General features: G+C 39.3%; 2 protein-coding genes across 6 annotated transcripts; both read right to left on the bottom strand.

The window, feature by feature from the left end:
* Positions 1-3088: 3088 nt before the first annotated feature.
* pwwp2b (PWWP domain containing 2B) lies at positions 3089-11555 on the bottom strand. 2 transcript variants are annotated; one of them, XM_079473709.1, is made up of 4 exons: positions 11399-11555; positions 10687-11013; positions 5913-7575; positions 3089-4462 (listed from the first exon to the last, which is right to left on the bottom strand). In XM_079473709.1, the coding sequence occupies exons 2-3, from the start codon at positions 10998-11000 to the stop codon at positions 5913-5915; spliced, it is 1977 nt and encodes a 658-aa protein (XP_079329835.1). In that variant the 5' UTR covers positions 11001-11013; positions 11399-11555; the 3' UTR covers positions 3089-4462. The 2 variants fall into 2 exon arrangements, with proteins under 2 accessions (XP_079329835.1, XP_079329836.1); XM_079473710.1 differs by lacking the exon at positions 11399-11555 and adding an exon at positions 11100-11186.
* Positions 11556-18075: 6520 nt separating this feature from the next.
* On the bottom strand, positions 18076-24639 carry LOC306903332 (leucine-rich repeat-containing protein 27-like). Of its 4 annotated transcripts, none has more exons than XM_079472406.1 (8): positions 24320-24639; positions 24104-24234; positions 23870-23928; positions 22833-22964; positions 22015-22219; positions 21510-21632; positions 21104-21179; positions 18076-18426 (listed from the first exon to the last, which is right to left on the bottom strand). In XM_079472406.1, the coding sequence occupies exons 1-8, from the start codon at positions 24422-24424 to the stop codon at positions 18400-18402; spliced, it is 858 nt and encodes a 285-aa protein (XP_079328532.1). In that variant the 5' UTR covers positions 24425-24639; the 3' UTR covers positions 18076-18399. The 4 variants fall into 4 exon arrangements, with proteins under 4 accessions (XP_079328532.1, XP_079328534.1, XP_079328531.1 ...); XM_079472405.1 differs by having other exon boundaries at positions 18086-18426; positions 21510-21701; positions 24320-24584; XM_079472408.1 differs by lacking the exon at positions 21104-21179 and having other exon boundaries at positions 24320-24562.
* Positions 24640-25123: the final 484 nt, after the last annotated feature.

Below are 25123 nucleotides of genomic sequence, written 5' to 3'. Positions count from 1 at the left end.
CGACCGGCAAACAGAAGACGAGAGAAGAAAGCCAGCCGAGGAAATCCATCCGGGGTCTTGGAGGGCCGCCAGAGCTCTATTTGTTTAGGCAGAGCCGCACCCTTTATTTCTGAGAGCCGGACCCTTCCTGAACGCTGGAGAACTTCAGAAAAAAAACTTGCATTCAACATGTTTCTAATTTACTGACATTTCTAAAACACAAACTAAAGAAGTTAAGAATTTCACAATAAAACGTTGTTCAAAACAGGTTTTTCATAATGCATTCTAAATCAGTTTGCAAAAAGCAAGCACAGCATATAAACATGTGAATACGTGAAGGACTCTGATGCTTGTTGTGTAAAATGTCCCCTATGGTTTTACTGCAAGACAAACACCACAGTTTAATCCTGGTGTTTTACTGTGATTATACAAAATCACACATTACACAAGATCACTACAGTTTTACCACGGTTCATTTTCATCAGGGTTGAGACGGATGCAACGTTTACATCTTCCAGCATTACAGTTATGTCATCATCACCATGGCAACCAAGAGAATGAACACTGACATGGATAGGCCATCCAAACAGATTTCATTTCATTCGTTTTATTCACATTTTGAAAATAACTCTCACATTTGAAGGTTTTAATAGTAATTTAAGCAAAGATTTTCTTTTTCTAGTCTAGGCCTTTTGAATTGTTTTATTGATATATTGTACGTGCAGTGTTTGAGCTTACTGTAAACACACAAACAATGAGCTGCAAAAAGTGATGACACGTGCGTTTGGGTTGAGGATTTACAGTAGATGGCAAAACGCCAGCACCGGGAGTGAACGAGTCGAGGATTAAGTGCAGTTTGTGTCCACAAAACACAAGTGTGTTTTTAGATCAACATGCCAAAGGGAATGCGAGGAAACTCAACAACACCTGAAGACACACAAGACTGGAGCCCTGGAGAGAAACACGGATCACTCTTTTCCCAGCGGATATGAAAGCAGATGGCACGAGACGTCCGCAGGGAGAAACCATCCAGAGCTGAGGAACATCTCACATTTCAATCAGACATCACCCGTCCACACAGACTACACTCATGTTTACATCGAAATGAATCCAATGTAGGGCTGCTCGATTGTGGCGATAATCATAATCACAATTAATTTGCTCAATATTGAGATCCCCATTATTTATCCTGATTACTTGTTAACTTTAAAACAACATAGAAAAATGTTAAAACTTTAAAGCAGGCTTTTAAACTGTGAATTCAACTGAAAAATACATGTTCAGAAATAGCACTGCTGAACCACAGTAAAGGAAAGGTGTGGATTTATACCACGAGAAAAGAGAGGATCCTTGCAAATGGGATGCGGCACAATAATTGTTACCATCGCATAACACAAAAACAGTTCAGGTCCTGGATGCTGATCAATAACAGCAATGTAGTAATAACTTTATTAATAACACAGCAGCCAATCAGAACGGTTTCATGTCACGATCGTGTTCACTCCCATAATATCACGTATATCTGAGTGAAATGGAATTTTGAATGAGGAAAACAGTGGGCGTGGCTTTCGTCTTTCTCTGCGATCTGATTGGATGTATCTGCTCTGGCATTTTGAAATGGAACTGGCAGTAGACTGACGGCTGAAGGGGAGGAGTTCACAAAGGCTCCGCCCAAGCCGCCAAGAGCATTTTCAGATTTTAACTGAAGATTATGAGGGCACATGAATTTTAAAAAGTTAAGAATGATAAACTATTTACAACAAACACGGCAACATTTCATGAAAAACTTTAATGTAATAAAAAATGTGTAATTTTTTATTTCACTGTGACTTTAATAAATGATATTTGTGCTATTTACTATCAAGTGCTATTCAACAAAATTATTTAAGGTTGTGCTGGAAAATGTCTCCGATGTAGATTTCATATAACTCAGGAGGTTTTCCGTTTTGTTTCCAAGTATCAACTGAGAAATATTGGAGACACACCAGTTTCCGTTGACTCTCAATTACATCTTATTTATATGAGGAATAATTAAATGACTTGTTTTTATAAAGCACTACAGAAATGAAAGTTTCTGCAGATCAGTGTGTGCTACGACTGATGAATGTGTGACAGATCTGCATTGCTGAGACTGATTTAATCTTCACTAATGCAAACACTGCAATCAGAACTTTAGTCAAAGAGAACGAGACGACTTCAGCTCATTTTATAACGCGCTACAAGATGAACGATTCATGTGGAAAACATCGATTGAAGTGAAAGGATAAATGTGCAAAAATGATGTTTAACAGACCGTATAAAAGCAGTTGCTTCACGTTAAGCCACAGCAGAAACACTATTGCTTTGAAATTATAGATGACCTATTTAAGGTCTGACCCCTGAACTGACCCGCTGAGACCCTGACCTCAGAACTGTGTGCATCTATAAACATTAATATTCAGTACAAAGACAACAGCATCAAGAGTTTAGATTAAAGCTGTAGATTAAGGGCTGTGTGAAATTAAAGAAAAATGCTATATGCCATAGCATCCTAAATAGAGCAATATTTGATACGATATTACTTTTTTATAGACTAGACACCACTTCACAAGACATAGACACTGGTCCTGAAACACTTCTGGTTTTATTTCTTTTTTAAATTGTAAATTGCAACCATTGTGTGTTAAAAAAACTGTTCTTTTGGACCAGCGTTGTTTACGTCATCCAAAGAGGTCTATCGAATTTTCTTAAGATTACTGTTATTGACAAATATTGCGATTTGCACATTAGCGATATATTGCGCAGCCTTCGTACTGTATACAAAGTGTCGCAGTGCCATCTCTGTCTGAAACATAAAATGTAAAATAATTTCCAATAAGTGTTGAAAAACAACTGACATGTTCAGGCAAATCAAAACAGACAGCTCATGACTCAGTGTTGTTAAAGGATTCGTGTGAATCAGGTTAAAGGAGATTATGTACTTGCTTATTAAGTGATTTTCTGTTCGTTTTTAACCATAAAAATGCCAGATTGCAGTTTTAATGAGGGTTCAGCGAGTGCATTCTTCACACCTCATGCTTACATAACCTACGAGTGTTGTGAAATGGAGCCAAACGGCATTGCCTGCATGCAAAAGAACATTCCAGAAAGGTTATGGCTTTCATATTTTATTCTATTTACAGCACATAAAAAAAATCCACCGTGTTGAGTCGTGGATGGCTGCAGACGTCTGCAGAAAGTCCAGAATCATAAACCAGCTGGAAAAGAAACGCAGAGAAAGGTGCGACTGACGGGGCGAGCTGGAGCTCAAAATATACCTTGAGTTCCCTCCCCGCCCCCGCCGACAGCCCTCTTTAATCGCTCCTGTCCCGGAGGTCAGCGGGGTGCGTGAACAACTCATTCCACTTCACGGAGAGTTCCCGTTTCAAAGACGCATACAGACAACTGATGCTGTTCATTTAGCAAACACATGATTGAATTCATCCCATCGGGTAGTGTTGTAAGCTTTAATAAAAGAGGCGGGCGGTGCAAAGGAGCGTACACTTCTGTCCAGATGTCCAGTGGAACATTTCACCAGGTTAAAGAAATGGTGACTAACGTAAAGCAGGCTAAACACGAGAATACAGTGTACACAACTTCCTGAAGGCGTCCTTTAATCTGTAGGAGAAAAGTTAAAAATCACTTCGAAAGCAAAGGGTCGGCTCCTCCATCGATCTGCAAACTCTTGTTAGTGTCGCCCGATGAGTTCACAGCAGGCCACCGGGGATGGAATAAAGTGCTATTCTTAACGTGACACATTAAATAATTAAAGCAAATACAACGGAAACGTCACCGGCCTCTTCGACGAGCGGATGCGAAAGAAAACGTCACATGATCAGAGATGTGAGAAAGAAAACCAGCTGGACAAACCTACACAATCATCTCAGAGGTTACAAAACAGAATTTCACATTATCAGAATCGGATGAAGAGAGACACAAGAGTAAGACTTGTTATGTAGTATCGTGGGGTTGATATTCGTCCGTTCTGGGCATCCTATGAGGATGACACTGTGATGTGACGGGCGGGCGAGCCCACGGCCGATGAAGGACACCGTCAGTCTTCAACAGTAGCACTTTCATCCTACAGGATTTTTTCCAGTCCAGTCACCTGACGAGTGTTTCGTGAATAAATACATTCAGATTTAGTGTCGATCTACTTCTAATATAATGTACGCACTAAAAGAACAAACAGACGGAAGATGAAGAGACGAACAAAGAGAAGATGGGGGAAAATCGATGGATCGCTCTAAGATTTTCCAGCGTTCTCCTTGTGGCCCCTCAAACGCAGTTTACTCATCCAGTCCACAAGTCCGCCGTTCTCTTCCAACAGCCGTGTGTGTGGGGGGGGGAAGCACCGTCGCTCATTATATCCGTGGCAAATAAAGGCACTCTCCGTCCGGGGAGACTGCCACATCCGGGGAGCGCAGATCCTGCGTGAAAGCCAAACCAGCACCTTCCTCTTCCTCTGAAGACAAATTAAACACAGACAAGTCAGTTAACAGATTAAAAGAAATATGGACTTTGAAAACCTAATCAGCTGTATACTATTACAGCAAATATATGTACGTCTGCATCATGTGTATACTTGATAAAGAAAGCAAACCCAGAATGCATTGCAATAAACACATTGGAAAACATAAACATACTTCACTAAATACACTCTCTTTTTTCTCTAATATTTGTTTGCGTTGATTTTCCTGTTAAAAGCTGCACATTCTCTCTTAAAAGGATAAATTAGTCCGAATTCTGTCTTATCCTTCCATTGTATGGACAAAACCCACGGAGACATTTCTCAACATATCTTCTTTTGTGTTCCACTGAAGAAAGACTCATATCCAGATTAGCTAGCACACGAGAGGGAGTCATTGATGAGAACACTTGGATTTTTGGCTAAACTTTGCTCTTAAGAACATAAAATGTCAGCCATTTTTTGAGATCGTATTTTACTTTTGTGTGGTAAGGAATTGTTGGATGAGTATTTAATTGGTCTCATGTAAAGTCGGGTCAAGTCTGAGACAATTCATTGAAATCTAGTTAGACAAAAATGTGCATATATTAACTAAAGTGTGTAAATAAGGATGAATTGTACATAAAAATGACATGTTGAGGAAAGGTGGTTATTCCTGCAGGACGTCAGGGTGCTTACAGCTCACAGACATGAAGTCTGACAAAACACCGCTTACATGACTAAAAATGGCTGTGGTGAAATACAGGAGTGCAAACATCAGCAGTGGGACGGGCCTGGAAACCTCAGACAATATTGAACTAAGCTGTGCCGTCTCATCTTCTCTAAACATTCAGTGACTCTATGGAAACATGAAGCGATGAAAAATAACCAAAAGTTTAAAAATGTTTCTTACCCAACAGAAAACAAACCTAGTACTAACAAACGTATCCTACAAATCACCCAATCGTGAAATGTATAGAAGAACAAATATCAACATTGAAGAAATAGTTTCACCAAAAATAAACAGTGTCAGAAAAGATACCAAAAAAGGAGAACACTAGAGGGAGCAGATGAAGATTCTTTAAGACAAAAAGTTTGAGACGGCTGATATTGAATTTGATATAAGAATAAGTGTGCTCAAGAAATAATGTTGCACATCCTTATCTTCGGTGTCAAAGACGGAACCAACAGAGAATTTCACTCCCCATCTGTGTGTCATTAGCAAGAGAAAAACAAAACTCATCATTTGTAAAAAAGGGATTGTGTGGTTTAAAAATCGGTCACAAAATGTTCTAGACCACAATTTCACAGTAAACGTTTTGATCCAAATCATGCTCTTTTAATATTGGGGCAAAAGAGAATCACATTTATTTCTAGAGCACAAGCCTCAAATATTGAGACACATAGTACGTACCGTCAAAATAAGGAAATATACAGAGATACAGGCAAAGAAAGAAAAGAAGCTCACCTAAGTTTCGCAGTGAGCAAGTAGAGATGTGATTTCTGCACTCATGTGTCCCACCGCCTTGGCAGCCTCCATAATGGCCCGCCGGTACATCCCTTTCTTTTTACGGTTGAACCGTGACCTGAAGAACTCACGGAACGGTGACAGTTTGGCAACCGAAAGTTGGGAGGTGGTGGGCGAGCCGAACCAGGACACTTTAGCTTCAGGCCAAGGAGCGTCAACCTCCCCTTCTTCCCTATGAGTACCGCTAATACTGAGTATCCGTGCGGGCCACCAGGGGAAGCCGTGGATCTTTCCCCAAACCACATCACCCACAGTCACCGCGTGACCTTCCTCCGTCACGCACTTCGTCATGCTGCGAGTATGAAGTCGTACGGTGAGAGGCGGAACCGTTTTACTTTCCCCGTGACAGGAAGACGACACCGATATGTCGTCACCCGGAGCGAGGTCGCACAGTTCCGGTGACGTGCCGTCCGAACTGAACGACTTGGACTCATCCAGGCTATCGCTACTGCACACGGACAGACTCGACGAGTCGGCTTTCCTCTTGCGGAAGTTGATGAGTAAAGTCAGGTCGCCGTGACGCTCGACTTCATCCCCACAGTTTCCAGACCAAAGTTCTAGCGAGTTCTTCTCGGCACCGTCCTCTGACTGCAACAGAGCAGTGCTGGGAACTCTGGGACTTTTCCGACGCGTGCCACCCACCAGTTCAGCCTCGTACACGGACACCTGCTGCGTGCCGTCACTGCGGGATCTTAAGCGTATCTTGGGCGATGGGGCATCTGGACCAGTTAGCTTGGGGAGCTTGAGTTTGGGAATGGAAATGGTAAGGCCTGTCCTGATGGCGTCCATGGAGGGTTGTACATCTTTTTGAGGCTCCTTGGAAGTTTCTCTTTCTCCATGACCGTTCTGGAGCAGCTGCTTCGGGCAGAATGGTTTGACAGATCCATGTACTCTAGAAGGGATCTTAATGACTTCACCTTTACCTTGAGGAGTGCTATAAGAGATCTTAATGACCGGACTGTGAGGAATAACAACCCCCCCTGGAACCTTCTCATCGTCCTTCTTGTCCTTGCGAAAGCGCTTGTTATCGTAGCCTGTGGAGTCCTCTCTTCTTTTAGACTCTTTATTGTTGTCTCCATCATCCTTCCTCAGACTCTTGGCTGGGGCTGTTTTAGTGTCCTCATCGGCTTGAGGCGCGTTCTCCTTCCTCGACGTCTTGGGCACCGTCGGCCCATCTTTGCTGTCCTCGTCGCTGTTTAGCGTGTTCTTACATTTCTCGCACAGCACCTGACGCGGCCTGAGTCGAATGGTGCTCATGGTCATCCTCCCTTGTTCTCGACCTCGCCTTTTCTTTCTCTTGATTGGACGAGGTGGCGGTTGAGGTACCCATTGGTTGTAGGTGTGCCGGACCCACATGGGTTGGGGGAAAGGGGCACCCTCAAAGTACGGAGGGTATGTGGGCTGGCCCGGCTGGAGCGGGATGGGTACGAGAGCGGGAGCGGGAGGGACCGCCTCGGGTTCTGTGTTCTCATCTTTTGGTTGCTGTGTAAGTTGAACGGAGGGTTCAGAGGAAGGCTCTTCACTTGAGACTTCACAGTCTTGTCTCAACCTCGTGTTTTCTTCTGACTTCCCAAGTACGTCTGGAAGGCAAAAGAGCCCTGTCCTGCGAACACAGACAAATGGAAACATAAGAGCCAATCATAATCAAACACACAAGGGATGGAGTTTAATGAGAACGGCCATTCCTTACAGGAACAAAACAGCCAGCACAACACATCCCTGGTGTTCTGTTCTTTGACATAAGCGTCAAAGCTCTGCACAATGAGAGCAAGCCTGAATGTGCTTGGGAAAAAACCTTTGTAAAGATGACACATTTATCTTTTAAAACACTAGGATTTGAACTGTAATAGCAGATTCATCGTTTCTGATGTAAGCTGACTCTTGACCAGGAGAACGAGTTAGTGAACTGTCCCAATCATGCACCACCTGACCACACCTGTGAGCTTTTTCCTTCTTATATTTAAAAAATAAAACACAGGAATCAGTTCATCTTTTAAAGTTCTTAACGGCGGTGAACAACATTCTGTTACTCACATGACCACATATACTACCCAATAAAAAAAGAACGAACCAAAATGCTTCATTAAATGTTTACCTTTTGGTGACATATATCTTCCTCTGTTTCTTACTGTAGCCGTATTTTTAGTTCATTGCAGTTAAGGTTTATGGAAATAACAGCACAAAGGTTTCATGTCCCTACAGGAAAACATCTGTCAAGTGCGGTATATCTGAGATTCAGGTCGTTTAGATGTGAAGCAATGAAGGCACGGACCACGATCCGGCACACAGGTGTATGATTCAGTACTGATGAAATCTGTAAAATATAGCGGCTCTGTGAACAGCGCTGTAATGGCGCAGGACCGGATGGCTGCTTGCCCGAACTGGATTACTTCTCCCTGTTGCAAGTCTTGTATATGGTGTATTGTGTTCATGTTTTTCTCCCCACCTTACCCATGTTATGCTGTATTTTTCTTCTTACTACATTTCGTTACACTGTACTTGTATGTGTGTAATGACAATAAATTGAATCCAATACATTGATAACAAGCTCTGGGGCTCCGCTCGGTTAGGATCGACAGACAAAGAGACCAACGGATCAACCCGGAAGCCACCCCCCCAACCTCCACGTCTGAACAAAAACAATCCCATAAACCAGCAGGGACACGGGACGAGGGCCAAGAGATTTCAATGTTTTCACATGCGGCCCTGAAATCTGATTGTGCCGGGATTATCAATTAAACCTTAGAAGAAAGTCCTGTGGGTAAAGAGCAGCAGAAAACCCTCAGGCAATAAACTATAATCATTTGAGATGTTTGATGTGAAAATAAAACGCCCACCCTTGAATCTGCTGTCCTGAAGACCATAATTACACCAGCCGCTCAATCCAAAACTAAAGCTGCGTAGGGAATATATTGAATATTATATTACAAATGCTAATGAACGATGGTAATTAATGACTTGATGTTATTTAATAATCCCAAACTATGTTTGAAATGAAATCTTAGTAATGACTGACTGCACTGCAGTGTACCCCAGATATTTATTAAACAGTACGCAACCGTAACGTTGTTGTCAATGTCCCGTCGCCAGAATAATGAATCTATATAGTATAATCCTAGTAATTCATCATCATGTCATGAACGAGTTTCTTTCATCATCAGAAGATATTTTGATAGTCAAACAACACTGAACTCCATTGACTTCAATTGTGTGAACACAAAACTACTGAGACATTTCTCAAAATGTTCCACTGAAGAAAGACTGGCATAGAGGTTTAGAAACACACGAGAGTGAATAATTGATGACGGTATTAATGCGTATACCTGTTAACATAATTTTGGATGCACTGCATTATGGGATAGAGTTGTTGTGTAACGCACACTAGATCATTTTCAGATCACAAAATACACAATTCACAGAGCACAAAGAGCGTATACTGCAAAAACAGCAAGAATATTCCTTAGTTTGATAGCAGGATGAGCAACTAAAGGCCAACCATGTTATCCACGTCCAAGGACGCAGCGGATGACCTGCCGTGACTCACAGCTCGACTCAATAACATTCTGAGCAGGATGTGACACATCATGACATAACAGAACAATGTCATGAAGAAATTCACATTAGACAACATTTCACATGTCACTGGACCAATAGGACGATAAAATAACGTCGAATACACAAGCTCACCCCTATTCTTCCACGAACGGCTAAATATGATGGAAACATTGGTTTAAGGTCCTTTTCTGAGCTTTATAAAGTAAATGTGACATAAGATGCATTCGAGCTATAAATATCTTCCACTGCACATACGCTCTCGTATGAAGACAAACGAGCACATCGATAAATAGAAAAATCTCCAAATGATGGTGTAGTAATGTTTTTACAGAGACACAAGTGACATCTCGTCTGTCTTTGTCTGACACAAAGAGTTCCGGCTCTTTAAATGAACACTCCAAACTCAAATATGACATTTATTTGATGAATTATTTTGTAAACACATGCATCTATTGACATGATGTTATCACTCAACATCACATGCTCTGGGTTAGCAAAGATTATTCAAAAAGGTTACCATTGTGAGGCCTCTTAAAACCACCTGAGCCTTTAAGAAAACTTTCTAAATGCTAATAAACATTTTCCCACAATGCAAAGAGAAACACGTTCAATTCATTCACATACAAAGTTGACAAATGTTTGACCTTTAAACTAAATGTATGTGCAGGTAACAAGCTACAACAATGCCATCAGGGCCATTCGTCAAGAATAATGATGTTTCACTCGAGAGTTAAATAAAGAAACATATCGTTACACGTTTCAATAATTCGCCATGATATATGTGTATAAAACACGTCCATCCATGTTTCATCTCTGTAGAAATACACACAGCAGATTGTGAGGCTGATAAATAGCTTCAGATGGCTACATGGCTAGCTACAAACACAACAATAAACATACACCGTCAAATAACAGAATTAAAACCACACGATCTGAGACGAAAGCCGTGATTTATTCGTTTAAACGCGTTTGCGGTGTGTGTGAAGTGATGCTTTGGCTTCTTCTCATTGTTAAACACACACACACACACACACACACACATATACACACACACAAACACAACACACACACAGGCCTCTGCTTGTCTTTATTCGGCCTGCTTGTTGGGCCCACATGACAATTTCTTTCTTTCTTGAAAACATACAATAATGTCACTCACTTCTTTTTGCAGTCCAGTAAAATGCCCGTGTAGCTTTTCTCTCGGTACGTGAGCGTCACCAGCAGCGTGTCGTTGACGATCTGATCGACGGTGACGGGGATCCGGGAGCCGGCCTGCAGCTCCTCCGCTACGGCCTGCATGTTTCCTGACTCGGGTGTCCGGCTTGGCGTCGCTCGATCCCGGCCGCCGGAGCCTCGGTCGTCTCGGCCTTCGCTGCTACTCCGCTCCGTCAGCGCTCGGGAGGCTCCGCCAGCGCGCGGAATGACGCCATCAGCTCCGCCGAGGCGATTACAACGGATCCGCCGCGGTGACATCACTACCGAAAGACTAAACACATAAACTGCATTTACTCCAACATATGTACTCGGAGTCAACTATTAGAGAAGAGATTACAGAATAATACACCAACACACCCAACACACACCCATTCAACCTTTATAGCACATATATACACTATATATGAAATTTCACACACATAGTGAGGGTATAGCACGCATACAGCCCACTTCGAGTATAACATATATCCACACATTATATATCATGTACACAACCATTATTGTACATATTCACCTTTAATAAAGCACACACTACATACACCTTTTAACTACTAACATATAACTATTTCATACACCATACAGAGAACACTTCAAGTGTAACATACATTCATATATTATTGAATGTAACGTAAATATTTACATAGCTACTATATTACCTGATGTCAAGGTCCACTTAAACTAATCTTTTATTACAGCATAAAAGCCCAAAATAGATTAATACACCTATTTCAACTGTATACATCTACACCTGTAATTTTCTTTATTCTTAAATTCACATGAGCTTTTACAGCTGAAATGCCAGGCGCTTAATCTACCCAAAGTTATTATGGTCAGTTCATTTATACAGGTGCTGTCACTTTGCTATCTTTAGTGTTTTATTAATCATTTATGTGTTTATGACAGGATTAAAACATGTGACTGATGAATTTGTTCACGGGATTACTGTTATTTTTCAAACACCAGATGAGACAGGACGTTACACGGGAAGAGAATAATGCAGATGTGATATCTGGAGCTTCAGAGTATTTTAACTCTGTGACATTAGGCCCTTAAAATGGCTGACTGTTGAGTCCAGACACTGATTCATGGAGGAATAAAACAGGATGGATGACACCTGCTGGTCAAACTGAGAACACTGGGTATTCAGTTCAGACAGACAGAACGTGTTTGCCCTGTATTATGGAAATGCAGTACAGAACTGCTGTCATCTCTTGAAACATAGTCGATATTTCATCAGTGAATCTATAGGCCTACTCCAAAGCTCCAGGCCTACGTCCTCTCCTAAAGAAGAGTTTAGAAGACGACTGTTTTCAGCATAGACTTCAGGTCTGGATTATTACAGTAAATAAATAAACACGACTGAAAAGAACATCACTAATTTCAGCATTCTGGTATTACAACAGCCAGAAAAGGAAAAGCCTGGGGTATAGAATTGGAATACGTTTGGGAAATGAAAGTGTTTTATACGTGACGTTTTTCAGTGTTTTAATCAAAGTTTGGTGAAAAAATGTGCAGTTAGTATAGCTATTGGACTAAACCGTGATGCTTTTGAGATACAGAGCCACGTAAACTATCTTTCTGTAATAAAACATAGCATTTGAACATGTCCAGCCTTTAAATGTGATCGAGATGTGTCTGTTAAAGGTCCAGTGTCCCAGATAGCACAATCCATCTGGCTTACGTCTATTTTAATGTCTGCATTTACATCTGCAATACATAGCTTGCTCATCTGCAATACGTCTCTGAACGTCTGTAATATGTCTGCTTAAGATCTGGAAATATCTGCTGTATAAAAATTTGCTAAATATCGTATAAAGAGCAGCTTTACATCAATTCTAAATCATAAACATCTTACAGACATCTTCTAGATGTCTACATGACTTCTGACAGCAGACGTCTCCGAAGATGTAGTGCAGATGAGCAAACTATGTCTTGCAGATGTAAACGCAGACGTCAAGTAGACGTAAGCCAGTGTTTTTAGGAGAATCTATTGACAGATCTGCAATATAATATACATAACTATGCCTTCAGTGGTGTATAAAGAGCTTATATAATATGGTGTTATGTTTTATTTAACCTAAAATGAGCTATACCTATATCTATCTACATACACCGTGGGTACCTTGCATGTAATGGTCATTGTTGTGTCAGCTTTGTAGTGCTTCGAAAGGGCGCTAGGTTTCACAGACTGTTCCTTTAAGACAAACTTGACTACCACCATAAACTACCATAGTAAATAAAAAAATTGCTTTATACATTTCCCTGTTGTCTTAAACACAAAAGAAGATATTTTGAAGAATAGCAAACACTTTGGGGCACTTCTTACTACCATTGTCATTTTTCCTACACTAGTAGTCAACGATGGCAAAGATCTGTTTAGTCACAAGAATTCTTCACAAATGTCTTTCTCTGTGTTCATCAGAACAAAGACATTTAAACAGATTTGGAACAACTCGAATGTGAGAAAATAAAGACAAAATGTTTACTTTTGGGTGCACTGTCCCTTTAAAAGCCTTATTAATTTATGTAATGGGAAAAAATGGCAATTAATAATAATGATGCATTATTTAGACTGTTTAAAGAAGAGTGATGTGCAAATACAGTCATCTTAACCATCATATATTTTCAAGTCCCGAAAATACCCACAATGCCTTGCTTTTGAGCGTCTTCCACTTCGCAGGTAGTTACTTCGAAACCATTGTAATATTTTCGTAATGTTATCGTTTTAAAGTTGTCAGTGAGCAATTTCAGTTTTATGTACTTGTGGCACATGCACGAGTTTTGAACTTACATCGTGGTAACACGTCAGGCTTTATTAACTGATGTGCAGCGACATCTCCTGGTCTGGATCGATGACCAGCAGTCACGCGTTTGCTTCAGGCAGGTTTAGTAGCGATGCTGCAGCTTTGTTGTGAAATGTGATCATAAACAAAGCTACATTGCTAAACATAACACAGAAAAGACGTTTAAATAGTGTGTGTGTGCTGCCTCATTCAAGGTAAAGACTCATTTTAAATGCATCATAATAAAAATAATAAATGACATACTGTCCTAATAATGTGATTTATGAGGTAACTTCAAACAATGTGCCTTTAATAGCAAATTAATTGAACAGTTAATTCTCTCTGAACTATTTAACATGATCAGTAAGCTCGGAATGATGATAAAACCAGAGAGCTCGCGCGGAGCGTCAAACAGGAAGTCGCTCGCGGAGGCGGTAATGGCGCCCTTCATGTTTGTGGTTAGCACGCAGGCATCTATCATAAACAGAAAATTCGTTCAATGTGGACAAATGGTTTAATAAATTCAAAGAAAATCAAACGCCAACTCGTAACCTGTGCGACGCTACGTGTTTATTTCCTTTTTACATTGCGGTTAAGTAGCCCACACATCGTTGCTTAGTAACTGACGTGTTTAAGGTTTCAGAAACTGAGAGTAATGCGCTATGTGTGTAAAGTCAATGTGAACTATACTCAAATGTCTTTAGAAAATGGAAATTATAATAAACAACATGTTTCAAATTCATTTTGATCGCCGCCATCTTCCTCACGCGCACATTCGCATGTCAGCATCCACACAAAAGCTTTGACAATACATCACTTTTTGAAATAATGTTTAAGTTATTGCAAACCCATTTCATCGTGCCTACTGCGATATGGACATTTCGAGGATTAAAGGTTCTTTCAGATCGCAACGAGTAAGTCTACGCAAAAACATTTAAAATGACTGTCACTGCTGTCTGTGTGTGTTTGTGCCCAATAGAGCTGTTTTTAATGGAAACCAATTCAAATCTATTTTAAAAGTGAGGAAAGAAACGGCAAGGTAAACCGCAAACAGAAGAATATGATTGTATGAAGATGAACCGAGTTTAAAAGAACACAACACGCCGCATGTGATCGCACGTGCAGCTTTCACTGTTACGTCATAGTGTCATTTGCTAAGACTCCGTTTGTTTTGAAGCCTGCGGATCATTTGAAGTTTGAACGAGTTTTATAAGCGAGCGAAGTGAGTTCAAACAGGCCAGTTTTCTTTGCATTCATTTTGTTCAAACTATTATTTTAGCACACTTTATACACGATTTAATGTTATGGTTTATTTAAGTATCGACCGGATACGCGGCTTCAAATAACGAACATTTTACATTTTGTTTCGCGTGAATTGCATTGCTTAACGCAAACGGCAGACAATTACCCTCTTTCTAACAGTGTGTATTTTCCAATAATACCATTTCTTAATACTATGTATTTTTATACTTGACTTTTACTTACTTATTTCTATTCTATGTGTTTTCTGTAACAGTGCAACATTAAAAAACGCCATGGAAATCTATATAGAGATCGACATGAGTATAATTTTGGTCACCGTTAAAATCACCATTATAAAATAAGATTTGTAACTTGAAACCTTTGATTTTCAATTTCCATTGAGAACTGAAAATGCATGCATTGGTTCACAAAATAACTGTCATACAACACATCATTTTCTTTATATTCCTTATAGTATCATACTGTGATCATGACCCCAAAACCCTTTTCTTTAACAGCAAGACTCTTTTATCTTTTACAGATGGGGCATCAGAATTCAGACGATCTCTCTGAACAACATCTCAGACAGGTCCTTACTGACATCTTGGGGCCATTGACTTTAGGTCTTGAGGCTGGGGACGATAATGCCAGCATCAACACGGTCTGGTCTGGAACTGGAGATCTTCAAAACGAATTTAATCATGTAAGAAAAGAGATGATTAGAACAATTCACACTACAGACTATGGCCGATACAATACAATTATGTATAGAGGTGTCAAAGCGAGGTCACACGCTTCAGTTCAAAATAGAAATATTACATAAAGTGTTTTCTTTATTGTTTTTTGCTGTAATCATGAGCCCATAACCCTTTTTTATCAAGACTCTTTTGTCGTTTTACAGGTGGTAGTTGAGTTTTCCCAAGGTGCTGATCATGCCAACCATGTACACATTGAGGGATGTGGTTAGTCCACTGTCTGAAAGAGACCTTGAACAGACACTTTCTGCGATAAGCGATGTAAGCAAACAAATCACACAACAGACTCAGACCAATACAATACAATCATTTTCAAATGTGTGTACAGACCCATTCCATCCATCCATATCACACACACACACACACAGAATATGGATACCCATGTATGAAAGTTAAAATGTGGGGATAACATACAGTAAATATGTGGTCATCATCATGAAGATCACAATTCAAGGTGTGTTCAATTTTGTAAGAATGTTCATTTTGTTTCCTGTAGTTTTTACAGCCCCGGAGGTATCACAGAGAGCAAGGAACCACTTCCTTGTGGTGAGTTTGCAAAATGCGGTAGAAAATGTTAGGACCTTCTTCAGCAAAGTCTGGAAGCGATTACGACATATCAAGGTTATGTGTGTTGATGTATTCTAGAGAGACTTAAATCTCTAGAACAAGTCATTTTACTAGGCATAGGTAAAAGTTAATTTTATTGAGTATGCATATTTTCTGTAAGTACACTAATATAAACGTACTGGTTACGTAATTGTTTAACACGATTTGGTAGGTATGTTAATAATGATCAATGTGAATAAGCTTTAAGAACGTAGGCATGGTGTTTTTTGATAAATGTGAGGTAGTTTTTAGACTGTGGCATTTGTAGACATTAGTTGGTGTTTTTTTTGCAATCATTTGATCAGTTCAAGTTTTAGAACGTTGGCGTTAGTCTGTGTATTTTGGCCTTTGTTGGATCAGTGCGAATTCACTTTTAGAATGTTGGTATTTGTAGGCATTCCTTGGATCAGTGTGATTTGGCTTTAAGTGGGTTGGCATGTGAAGACTGTGTTGGTGTTTTTGCTGTTTATTAGATCAGTGTCAGTTAGCTTTTAGAACTTAAATCATTTTGTTGCGCTGGTTTAAAGGTAATGTAAAGTGTACTAGTTAAACTAGTTAAATTCTGTTGCGGGCGGCGCAGTGGCTCTGTGGTTTGCACTGTTGTCTCACAGCAAAAAGATCCCCGGTTCGGCTGGAGTTTGCATGTTCTCCCTGTGTCCGCGTGGGTTTACTCCGGGAACTCCAGTTTCCTTCCACAGTCCAAAGACATGCAGGTTAGGTTCATTGAAAAATCTAAATTGTTCCTCCCCCAATTTGTGTAGAATAAATTGTGTACGTTAAAATGAATATAGCCATACATGCTGGAATAAATTAATTATGATGCATCAGGATTATGCTTCAGATTTTAATTTTAATAAAAAAATGGATGAAGATAATAAACAGAGATGTTTTTAATGCTCCTGCCCCTTTAAGAGCTAGCGGATCTAATATAGGTCTACTGCGACATGCATCCATTTACGTTCACGCAACTGACTACTTTTACAAGGATTCTTGTTAATCTGAGAATTTTGTGTTAAATACTAAACTCAGTTTAGTATTCTGCGTGCGCTCTGACTCCCTGTAAGCGCTCAAATCTCAATCAGCCCTTCAGGTTTTAAGTGATTTTTCGTCACGAAAGCTGCATTGATTCACGTTTGGCTTTTATCAATAGTGAACTCACAAGTGTTTACCGTTATGTCTAACATTTTGTATGCTTTCTAGTATTGTCCACTCTCGCAATATAAAATTTTGTTCATTAAATTCATAATGTGAAAAATTATATATTGATCAGTCGCATTGATGCAACTATTAAGAAAAATGCAGTCTAATTGCACAATGCCGCCATCTGGTCGCAGTCTTTGTTCTGTTGAACAAAAAATGAGATATTTTGAAGAATTTAGTAAAGCAAATAGTTCTGGGCCACCTTTGACTACCATTTTAATTTTTCCAGAAAGTACTTTGCTAAGGTTTCCAAATACAGTATCATTCTTTGTGTTCAACAGAACAAAGAGATTTATACAGAAATGTTAATTCCTTTAACACGAAAGAAAATGATGTCATCACTTATTTTCACCTTCATGTCATGTCAAACCTGTATGAATTACTTTCCTCTGGAGAACACAAAAGAAGATATTTAGAAGAATGTACCAATTGACTTCTCAGTGGTTTTGTGTACATCCAAAAGAAGTCAATAAAATGACAGCATTTGTGGCTGATCTATCCCATGAAAATCCTATTTACTATATTTGTTGTTTATTAAAAATGGTGACTGTATGAACCTAATACACTCGGTCAGTTTAAATCTGGACTAAAGAGTCGGCTCATTTATCAATCATTTACCTAATTCACCGCCTAAACACCTTCAGACACAATGTTTAGCTCAATCAGAACTGAACAGACACACCCGTCTCACTGTATAATGATCACTTTATACGTGAACAGCCTAATAAAAACATTTCAGCTTTGGTTACTTGATGGTCAGATTTCAAAAAGTATTTATTGTCATCATGAGGAATTATGAAGCATGACTGTAACGGAACTACTAAAACCATCAAACAGATTACAGTAATGATTGCAACGAATCAGGAACAAAGTAGACATGTTCACGTGTTTTTATCCAAAGTGACTTCATTCTTCGTTTGTGTGTTCAAACCCGTGATCCTATCGGCACAATTCTCGTCGTTCTTCAACTTTCACAATCCACCACAAGATGTCAGTATAACACAGATCTGAAGGTATCTGGACGCGTGCCTGTACCTCATTTCACTGGAATCCAGGAAAAACGGTGATGTCTCAGGTCAGATGAGCAGACGATCGATCCTATAACACACAAGTGATGTGCTGGTGACAACAAGATCGTCATTAGAGCTTTATTTAGAAAAAACTTTAGTGTATTTAAAGTGCTCCAAGAAAATATAACACATAGTGTCGGGGTACTCGAGACTGGAATTAAGACTGTTTTCATGGTCTTGTCTCAGTTTCAACTGCAGTTGGTCTCGGTCTCGTCTTATTCTATTTAAAAAAATAAGACAATCACTTAATTGTTAAGTTACAGTTTTATAATGAATATTGTCTTAAAGTGCACACTCAGCTTTATTCAGAGTGTATTCACATCCAGATTAGCTGGTGGGTTTAGGAATTAGTTCTTTAATATGAAGCTCCCCCTTTTTATCACGGGACCAAAAGCAATAGGACAGTCGAATCAAAAGCTGTTTTTATGGACAGGTATGGGCTTTTCCTTAAATAATTTCTTCATAAATAAAGCATGTAAAGGTCTTTGCATTTGGAAGCTGTTGCTGTGAACCCCATCATGCGGTTCAGTGAGACAGACCGCTGTATATCTTGGGTATTTATGTGCTTTCTACGTTTATCTGTTACCTTTTTGGCATTTTTACTTGCACAAAAATTGTGATGTGATATATGGGTGATAAAACATAGAAAATAAGCTTTGAATGTAAAGTTAACTTCCTCTCCTCAGTGTTTGTATATATCGTCTAAAAAAAAAAAGAAGATCCCTAAACATAAAACTCTGCTCAATGAATTGCCACAACTATTTAATTATGTCTTTTTAGGGTTGATGAATTTAGAGAGTGCTTGTCTTGGTCTCGACTACAATAGAGAGAGTAAACTGTAAGTATGATGTGCAGCTCACCTAAAGAAAACTGACAAGTCGTGTTAATTGCACACACATATCTTAAAATATATCTGTGTTTTTCCTCAAGATGCACACCAGTAATGTTTTTTTGTAATTTATGTTTTGAAAAACAACTTAAATCACCTTATTTAACTAAAGCCTAGTCCTGGTTTAAGCAAGCCCATAAGGGTATACTTCAGGTCATTGTGCTTTCATCAGCTGAGAATGTGCTGTAGTAAACTAAGTACACCTACAAGTAGGGATGCTCCGATCCACCTTTTTTGCTTCCGATACCGATTCCGATACCTGAGATTCAGTATCGGCCGATACCGAGTACCGATCCGATACTAAGGTAAAAATTTTAAAGTGCACAATTACTTAATAAACTATGTGCATTGCTGTGCAAGACATCAGGCTCGACTTAACATAAATTTCCTGACCCCGTAAAACAAAATAACAAACTAATGATTCACAAATTTAGTAAATAGTTTATTAAACCAGCACCGGTGCAAAACAAATGAAAAATAAAACAAAAGTGTTCACTATCTTTGGACAAAAGACATTCAAAATTAAAGCATCTGAATAAAACAACAGCTTCACTAGCTTGATAAACGGGTATAAATAAATGGAAACAAAATCTCTTAATAATTTTTAAGAAAGTGCAAAAATAATTAAAAAATCAATTCGCAAAAAAAAGCTGCTGAAATTGAGCAAAAAAGTAATAGCTTTACTGCTTTAGATATTCAAAGTAACATGAATCAGATCTTTTTAATGCTTTAGTCACTAAAGCAAAGTCCACTTAACTAAACTAAAGTTTAGTGAAAATAAAATGTAACATCCAACACAGAAACAGATGAATAAACCGCTAGCTTCCCTAGCTGAGTAAAACTGCACATGTTTGTTGCATTTAACGTGGCATTTTGTGGCACAAATTTCTCATCCAACCAGTGTGCGGTTAAACTTAAAAGCGACACGTCGCAGCTCCAGATATCTGTTGTAAAACTCACCGCATTGACATCTTTAATTTTTTCGGATATGTGTTTGCTTTTTGACTTTTCGGTACAGTTCAAGGTAGAGTTAAATATTTACGCTTCGGCGTGTCGTACTGCGGCTCCAGGTGGTTTATAAGGAGTCTGAAGCCATTATTCGCAACGACGGACAGCGGTTGCCCATCCATAACAATGAAAGCGGTGGAACTTATTGGCGTAGCTGTTGTAAAATAACTCCAAATGACAGATATTTTGGCTCGCTCCATGCTGTTCGCTGCTATATGTTCACTTGTTCACGTGCACTACGTACAGAGCACGTTGCTAGCGTATGATGGCGCACGTTGCTAGCGTATGATGTCACACGTTGCTAGCGTATGATGTCGCACGTTGCGCAATGCGCAGCCGCCCACGAGAGAGTTTAAGCGCCGGTGTCTCCATGAACTTTTACATCGTCTAGCACAAATTTTATGTCAGATCGGGTATCGGTGACAAATTGCACCGATACCCGATCTAGAATTTTATTACGTATCGACGCCGATACCCGATACGAATATCGGATCGGAGCATCCCTACCTACAAGTTCACCGTTAGTATATAAAACATATGTGTAAACTAGTTGTGTACAGCTATACTTAAAATGTTACATTCATAACTAAAGGTGGGCCAATTTAGTCCCGAGCATTATTGAAATAGTACACCTGCTACAAGTATACTACTCCTACATTGATATTGCAAGTGTACTAAATGAACTTTACCTCTGTAAACCTTACTAAATGATCTTGAAGTATATTTATTTTTGTTAAGCGTACAGCATGACTTCATTCTGCCAGCAGACATGCTGAAGAGTGTTTGATGTGTGTTGATTTGTCTGTACCTGTGTGGTTCTTCTGGTGTGCTGCTCTGTGACTCTGTGGCTCTTGTTTCTGTGACTCCACAGCCGCTCATGGGCTCTGTGTTTTATACACAAACATGTCAACTGGGTGTGTGATTCATCAAGATTACATCACGCAACACGTGCACTACAGGAGAGTACATTCACATGAGCATTGTATGACCAACAGATCGAGGTTTCTAGTCTAAATATGTGGAGCAGGACGTTTTTTTCCCGATATTGTCTTAAAATGTTTTGTCTGCTCTTTAATCCTCACACAAAGTGTGGTTTCATTGGAATGAAGTAGTTTTGTTTTGGTGACCGGTGACTACCTAATGCTTTATTCTACATCTGGTAGAAGTCCTAGAGTTTTTCAAGAATGAACTCTAGAATGAAGTTGTAAACACACCTCTTTCTTTCCTCATGAATCCACTGTTTCTCCTTCAGTTCTCTCGTGGCTGCCAGTCTGATCTCATCAGTTCTGCTCCAGCTCGGGGTTTCTGAGCAAATGCCTCTCGTGACGGCTTTAGTCCTGGAAGACAGATGGATATCATGTCTGATGTGACATGCTTGTTCCCTCTTGAATCTACAGGTACAGCCTCTAGTGTAACACACACACACACACATTTTATTAGGCTAAGGTTTTATTATACTGAGCTAGTGATCATTTTCTTCTATTCTAGATATCACATAATTTTTACATTTGTAATACATAAACATTTAGTTTGTTGAGTTAGCACTTTCAATTATGGGGACAGTTGTGATGCACGCACACACACACTTTTATTTTGAATAAAAAAGAATTTCAAACATTAATACATCACATGGGTTATATCTCTATTTTCAGTGAAATGTACCCTACTGTCATGCGTTTTATAATCATTTATATAATCTCGCTGATTGAATCCCGGTACCTGATGGTGGGGAGGACGAGAGGTCCAGCTCCTCTGTCGCCCTCGGATGTTCCGGGCTGTTCTAAATCAGCCCTCTCCATCTGGACCATCCTGTGCCGAAGCTCCTGAAAGTGCCGGACGTCTGCGTCATCGGCTGCTTCTTCACACAGATCCAGACTGAGGTCACTCAGATCAGACAACTGCAGCTTCTCCACCGCAGGAACATCTGAATAAAACGCATCATCTCACTTTTACATGTGAATACTTTGAGATATGACACAAGCATTGAGCCTTTGTGAGTATTAACCCATATACAACAGTGCCTTTTTTTTAGTGGGCTGTTTTGACTTTGAGGAATCGCAGAACGACCAATCTGAAACCCCAGCAGGTACAATGTGCAAAAAACACCCTTTGCATGGTCAAGTAGGGCATATTACACAACAAACTTTACTGGCCACACACTGAAAGTCAGGCAAGACTTCTGTCTGAAATATGATTTACATTTGAGATGTCATTAAGATGTTAGTATCCTTCCGCAGTCACACTTGATTCATTTAGAGCTGCGTTTATTTCTTCTTGGTCTAGATGTCTATTGACCACGTGCTGTGTCATGGGTTATTGATCGTTTCCATTGGACTGAATATGCAGGCGTCGTGCTGCGCAAGAATCCAGCTGAGCGGCATGCATGCGTCTCCAGGGGAACAGAACTCACACCAGCCAAGCAGAACCAGGGCAAGGAGCTATTTTTGAGGCAGGCCATGCTTTTAATGCAAAGCCACAGATGGCGAAGCACAACACGCACACATCTACACACCTCACTCTCAGGTTTATAACCTCACCTAGTTGTGGTTCAGCTGTGGTGCTGCGCAGATAGTGGAGAATCTTTGCCAGCCCCTGATTCACGATATAGGGAGGTGGGAACGTGAGAGGGCAGTTCCTCAGACTCAGGGCTTTCAGTGTGATTACATTACCTGCGGTGGGCAGAGAGAGAGGACATGTCTCACTGCAATAAACAAACACGTCTTTCACATCTTCTAGAACAGGGTTTCAAACTTTATGATGCCAAAGACCCCAAATGTGAGGGACACCCTTCCTAAACCATACATTCATCAGTATAGTTTTGATAAACAGTATGTGTGACATTATAAAGACAATATATCGTTTTTGTAAAGTTATGTTGTATGCATTTACCTGAAGAGTCACATTTCCAATTCAAATGTATGTATTGAAGTTACTTCAACAATAAATCTTATTTAACTTTACAAATAATAGAGATTTGTAAACCGTAAACAGTGAATATTAACATTCATTACGAAAACATGTTTAATACTGTAAATCAGGGCTGTCAAACGATTAATTGTGATAAATCACATTCCATGTTTGTGTTTACGTAATATATGTCTGTATACAGTGCATATTCATTTTGTATTATATAAATGTACGTGTAAGGGCTTATAATTTAATAAAATATCAAATATTAAAAATTAACTTTTTAATTACTGGTAAATACAAATATATACATATTATATTTCCAAAATATGTATGTGTTTATAAAAACTAAATTAATATGAAAAGTACACAGACATGTGTACACACAAACTTTAATTTTATATCGATTAATTGTTTGACAGCTCTACTGTAAATATATGTTTGTATCTTTTTCAAATCATGTTCGCTAATGTATTAACCAATGTTAGTGAATAAAACCTTAGTGTTAAGTGTTAGCGAATCAAAACAATCCATTTCAATTTTATGTATGTAGCAATAAAACTTGATATTTATCGATTTATAAATATTAACACAGTGATTTTGTATAATTGACTCTAACATTTGTGCTTTTTGTTGGTCCCAGGAAAACCTGCACATTTGTACTCACCCAGTTCTGGAGGTAGTTCAGTTATTGGGTTGCCCTCCAAAAGTAACGTTTTCAGGCATCTTGTAGACAAATAAATAATAAAGACCTTGTTTTGCAGTCTTTGACGTATTTAAAAGATTAAATTGTAATGTTTTCAGTAATGAAAATTCTGATCATTTTCTAAATGTTAAATATGAAGTTGGATAAAGTCTCTTCAAACTGAGAATATTTCTCTTTCTGCAGCTGTACTCTCACCTGTGATGTCCAACACCTGCAGGAAGATTAGTGAGTTCATTATTTCTCAAATCCAACCACACTAAAGATGGCAGAGAGCTGAAGATGTGCTCGGGAACGCGAGTGATTTCATTACCTTCCAGATATAAACTCTACAACAACACACACGTCACAGGAAACACGCATTAAGGGAAATATGAGCACAAACTGTTGAAGAGTAAAGTCAACTCTACTGACCTTTACATGTGTCGTGTTTAAAACAAACTCTGATATTTCTATCAAACCTCTTCTGCTCAGATAAAACACGTCTGGATGCTCTTCTTCTTCTTCACGATCGGACATCGTTCATGACTTTCTTCTGGTGTGTAATGGATCATTTCTTAATGGCTTTTACAAAGCGGACGTTGTTTAAAATAAGTTTATGCATTCTCTCTTTCTCTTACTGCGTTTCAAAACGATACACGCGCAGTCAGCTGCGATGTTAGTCGTTACCATAGAGACTGCGCGTGAAAGTGAAACTACGGTGCTCGGCGGGGCCCAAACATCCGCACGCGCTTGAAAAATACACGGAGCGTAAACTGATATGGATTTTATTAGTATGTTCACGCCTCAAATCAAATGTCGTTTTAATCAATTGTTAATATACTTGCTAACAGTTTTAGAGTGAAACACGTACATTATTTCCTAATGTGTGTTCACATAAATGCAAATTGATGTTACGGATACAACATGAATGCTTATATGGATTATTTCACGAATATGGTGTATTATTTTGCTCTGGTAAACATTGACCCTTCGATTCCTCTAACACGCTAATCGATTATCTTATCAAACAGAACCTCGCCATGTTGCTCCGACCAGATTCACTTGAATTGACTGGAACTCGTAAATACGAATCTCCCAGAAAGATCGTTATGGAGGATGTTACAGTCGCTTAACGAATTCGTTGTACTTCCGCTTTTTAAGTCATATATTGTGCATTATTGTCTTGCCTTAAATAAAAATAAATTTTTTGCAAAGAATCCTATTATTATTATTATT

The sequence above is a fragment of the Barbatula barbatula genome, assembly GCF_947034865.1.
Source record: "Barbatula barbatula genome assembly, chromosome: 14".
NCBI lineage: Eukaryota > Metazoa > Chordata > Actinopteri > Cypriniformes > Nemacheilidae > Barbatula > Barbatula barbatula.
The sequence above is the reverse complement of the archived record's forward strand: the minus strand, read 5'-3'. Positions and strand labels throughout refer to the sequence as shown.

What these genes read in the sequence shown, in the direction of transcription:
- pwwp2b (XM_079473709.1), bottom strand. Translation starts at nt 11,000, where the DNA reads ATGTCACCGCGGCGGATCCGTTGTAATCGCCTCGGCGGAGCTGATGGC. An exon ending in TTACTGGACTGCAAAAAGAA is followed by an intron (nt 7,576 to 10,686) that starts GTGAGTGACATT and finishes CTGTGTTCGCAG; the next exon opens with GACAGGGCTCTTTTGCCTTC.
- LOC306903332 (XM_079472405.1), bottom strand. Translation starts at nt 24,424, where the DNA reads ATGTCCGATCGTGAAGAAGAAGAAGAGCATCCAGACGTGTTTTATCTG. An exon ending in TGAACTACCTCCAGAACTGG is followed by an intron (nt 22,965 to 23,869) that starts GTGAGTACAAAT and finishes TGCCCACCGCAG; the next exon opens with GTAATGTAATCACACTGAAA. An exon ending in CACAGCTGAACCACAACTAG is followed by an intron (nt 22,220 to 22,832) that starts GTGAGGTTATAA and finishes CGTTTTATTCAG; the next exon opens with ATGTTCCTGCGGTGGAGAAG.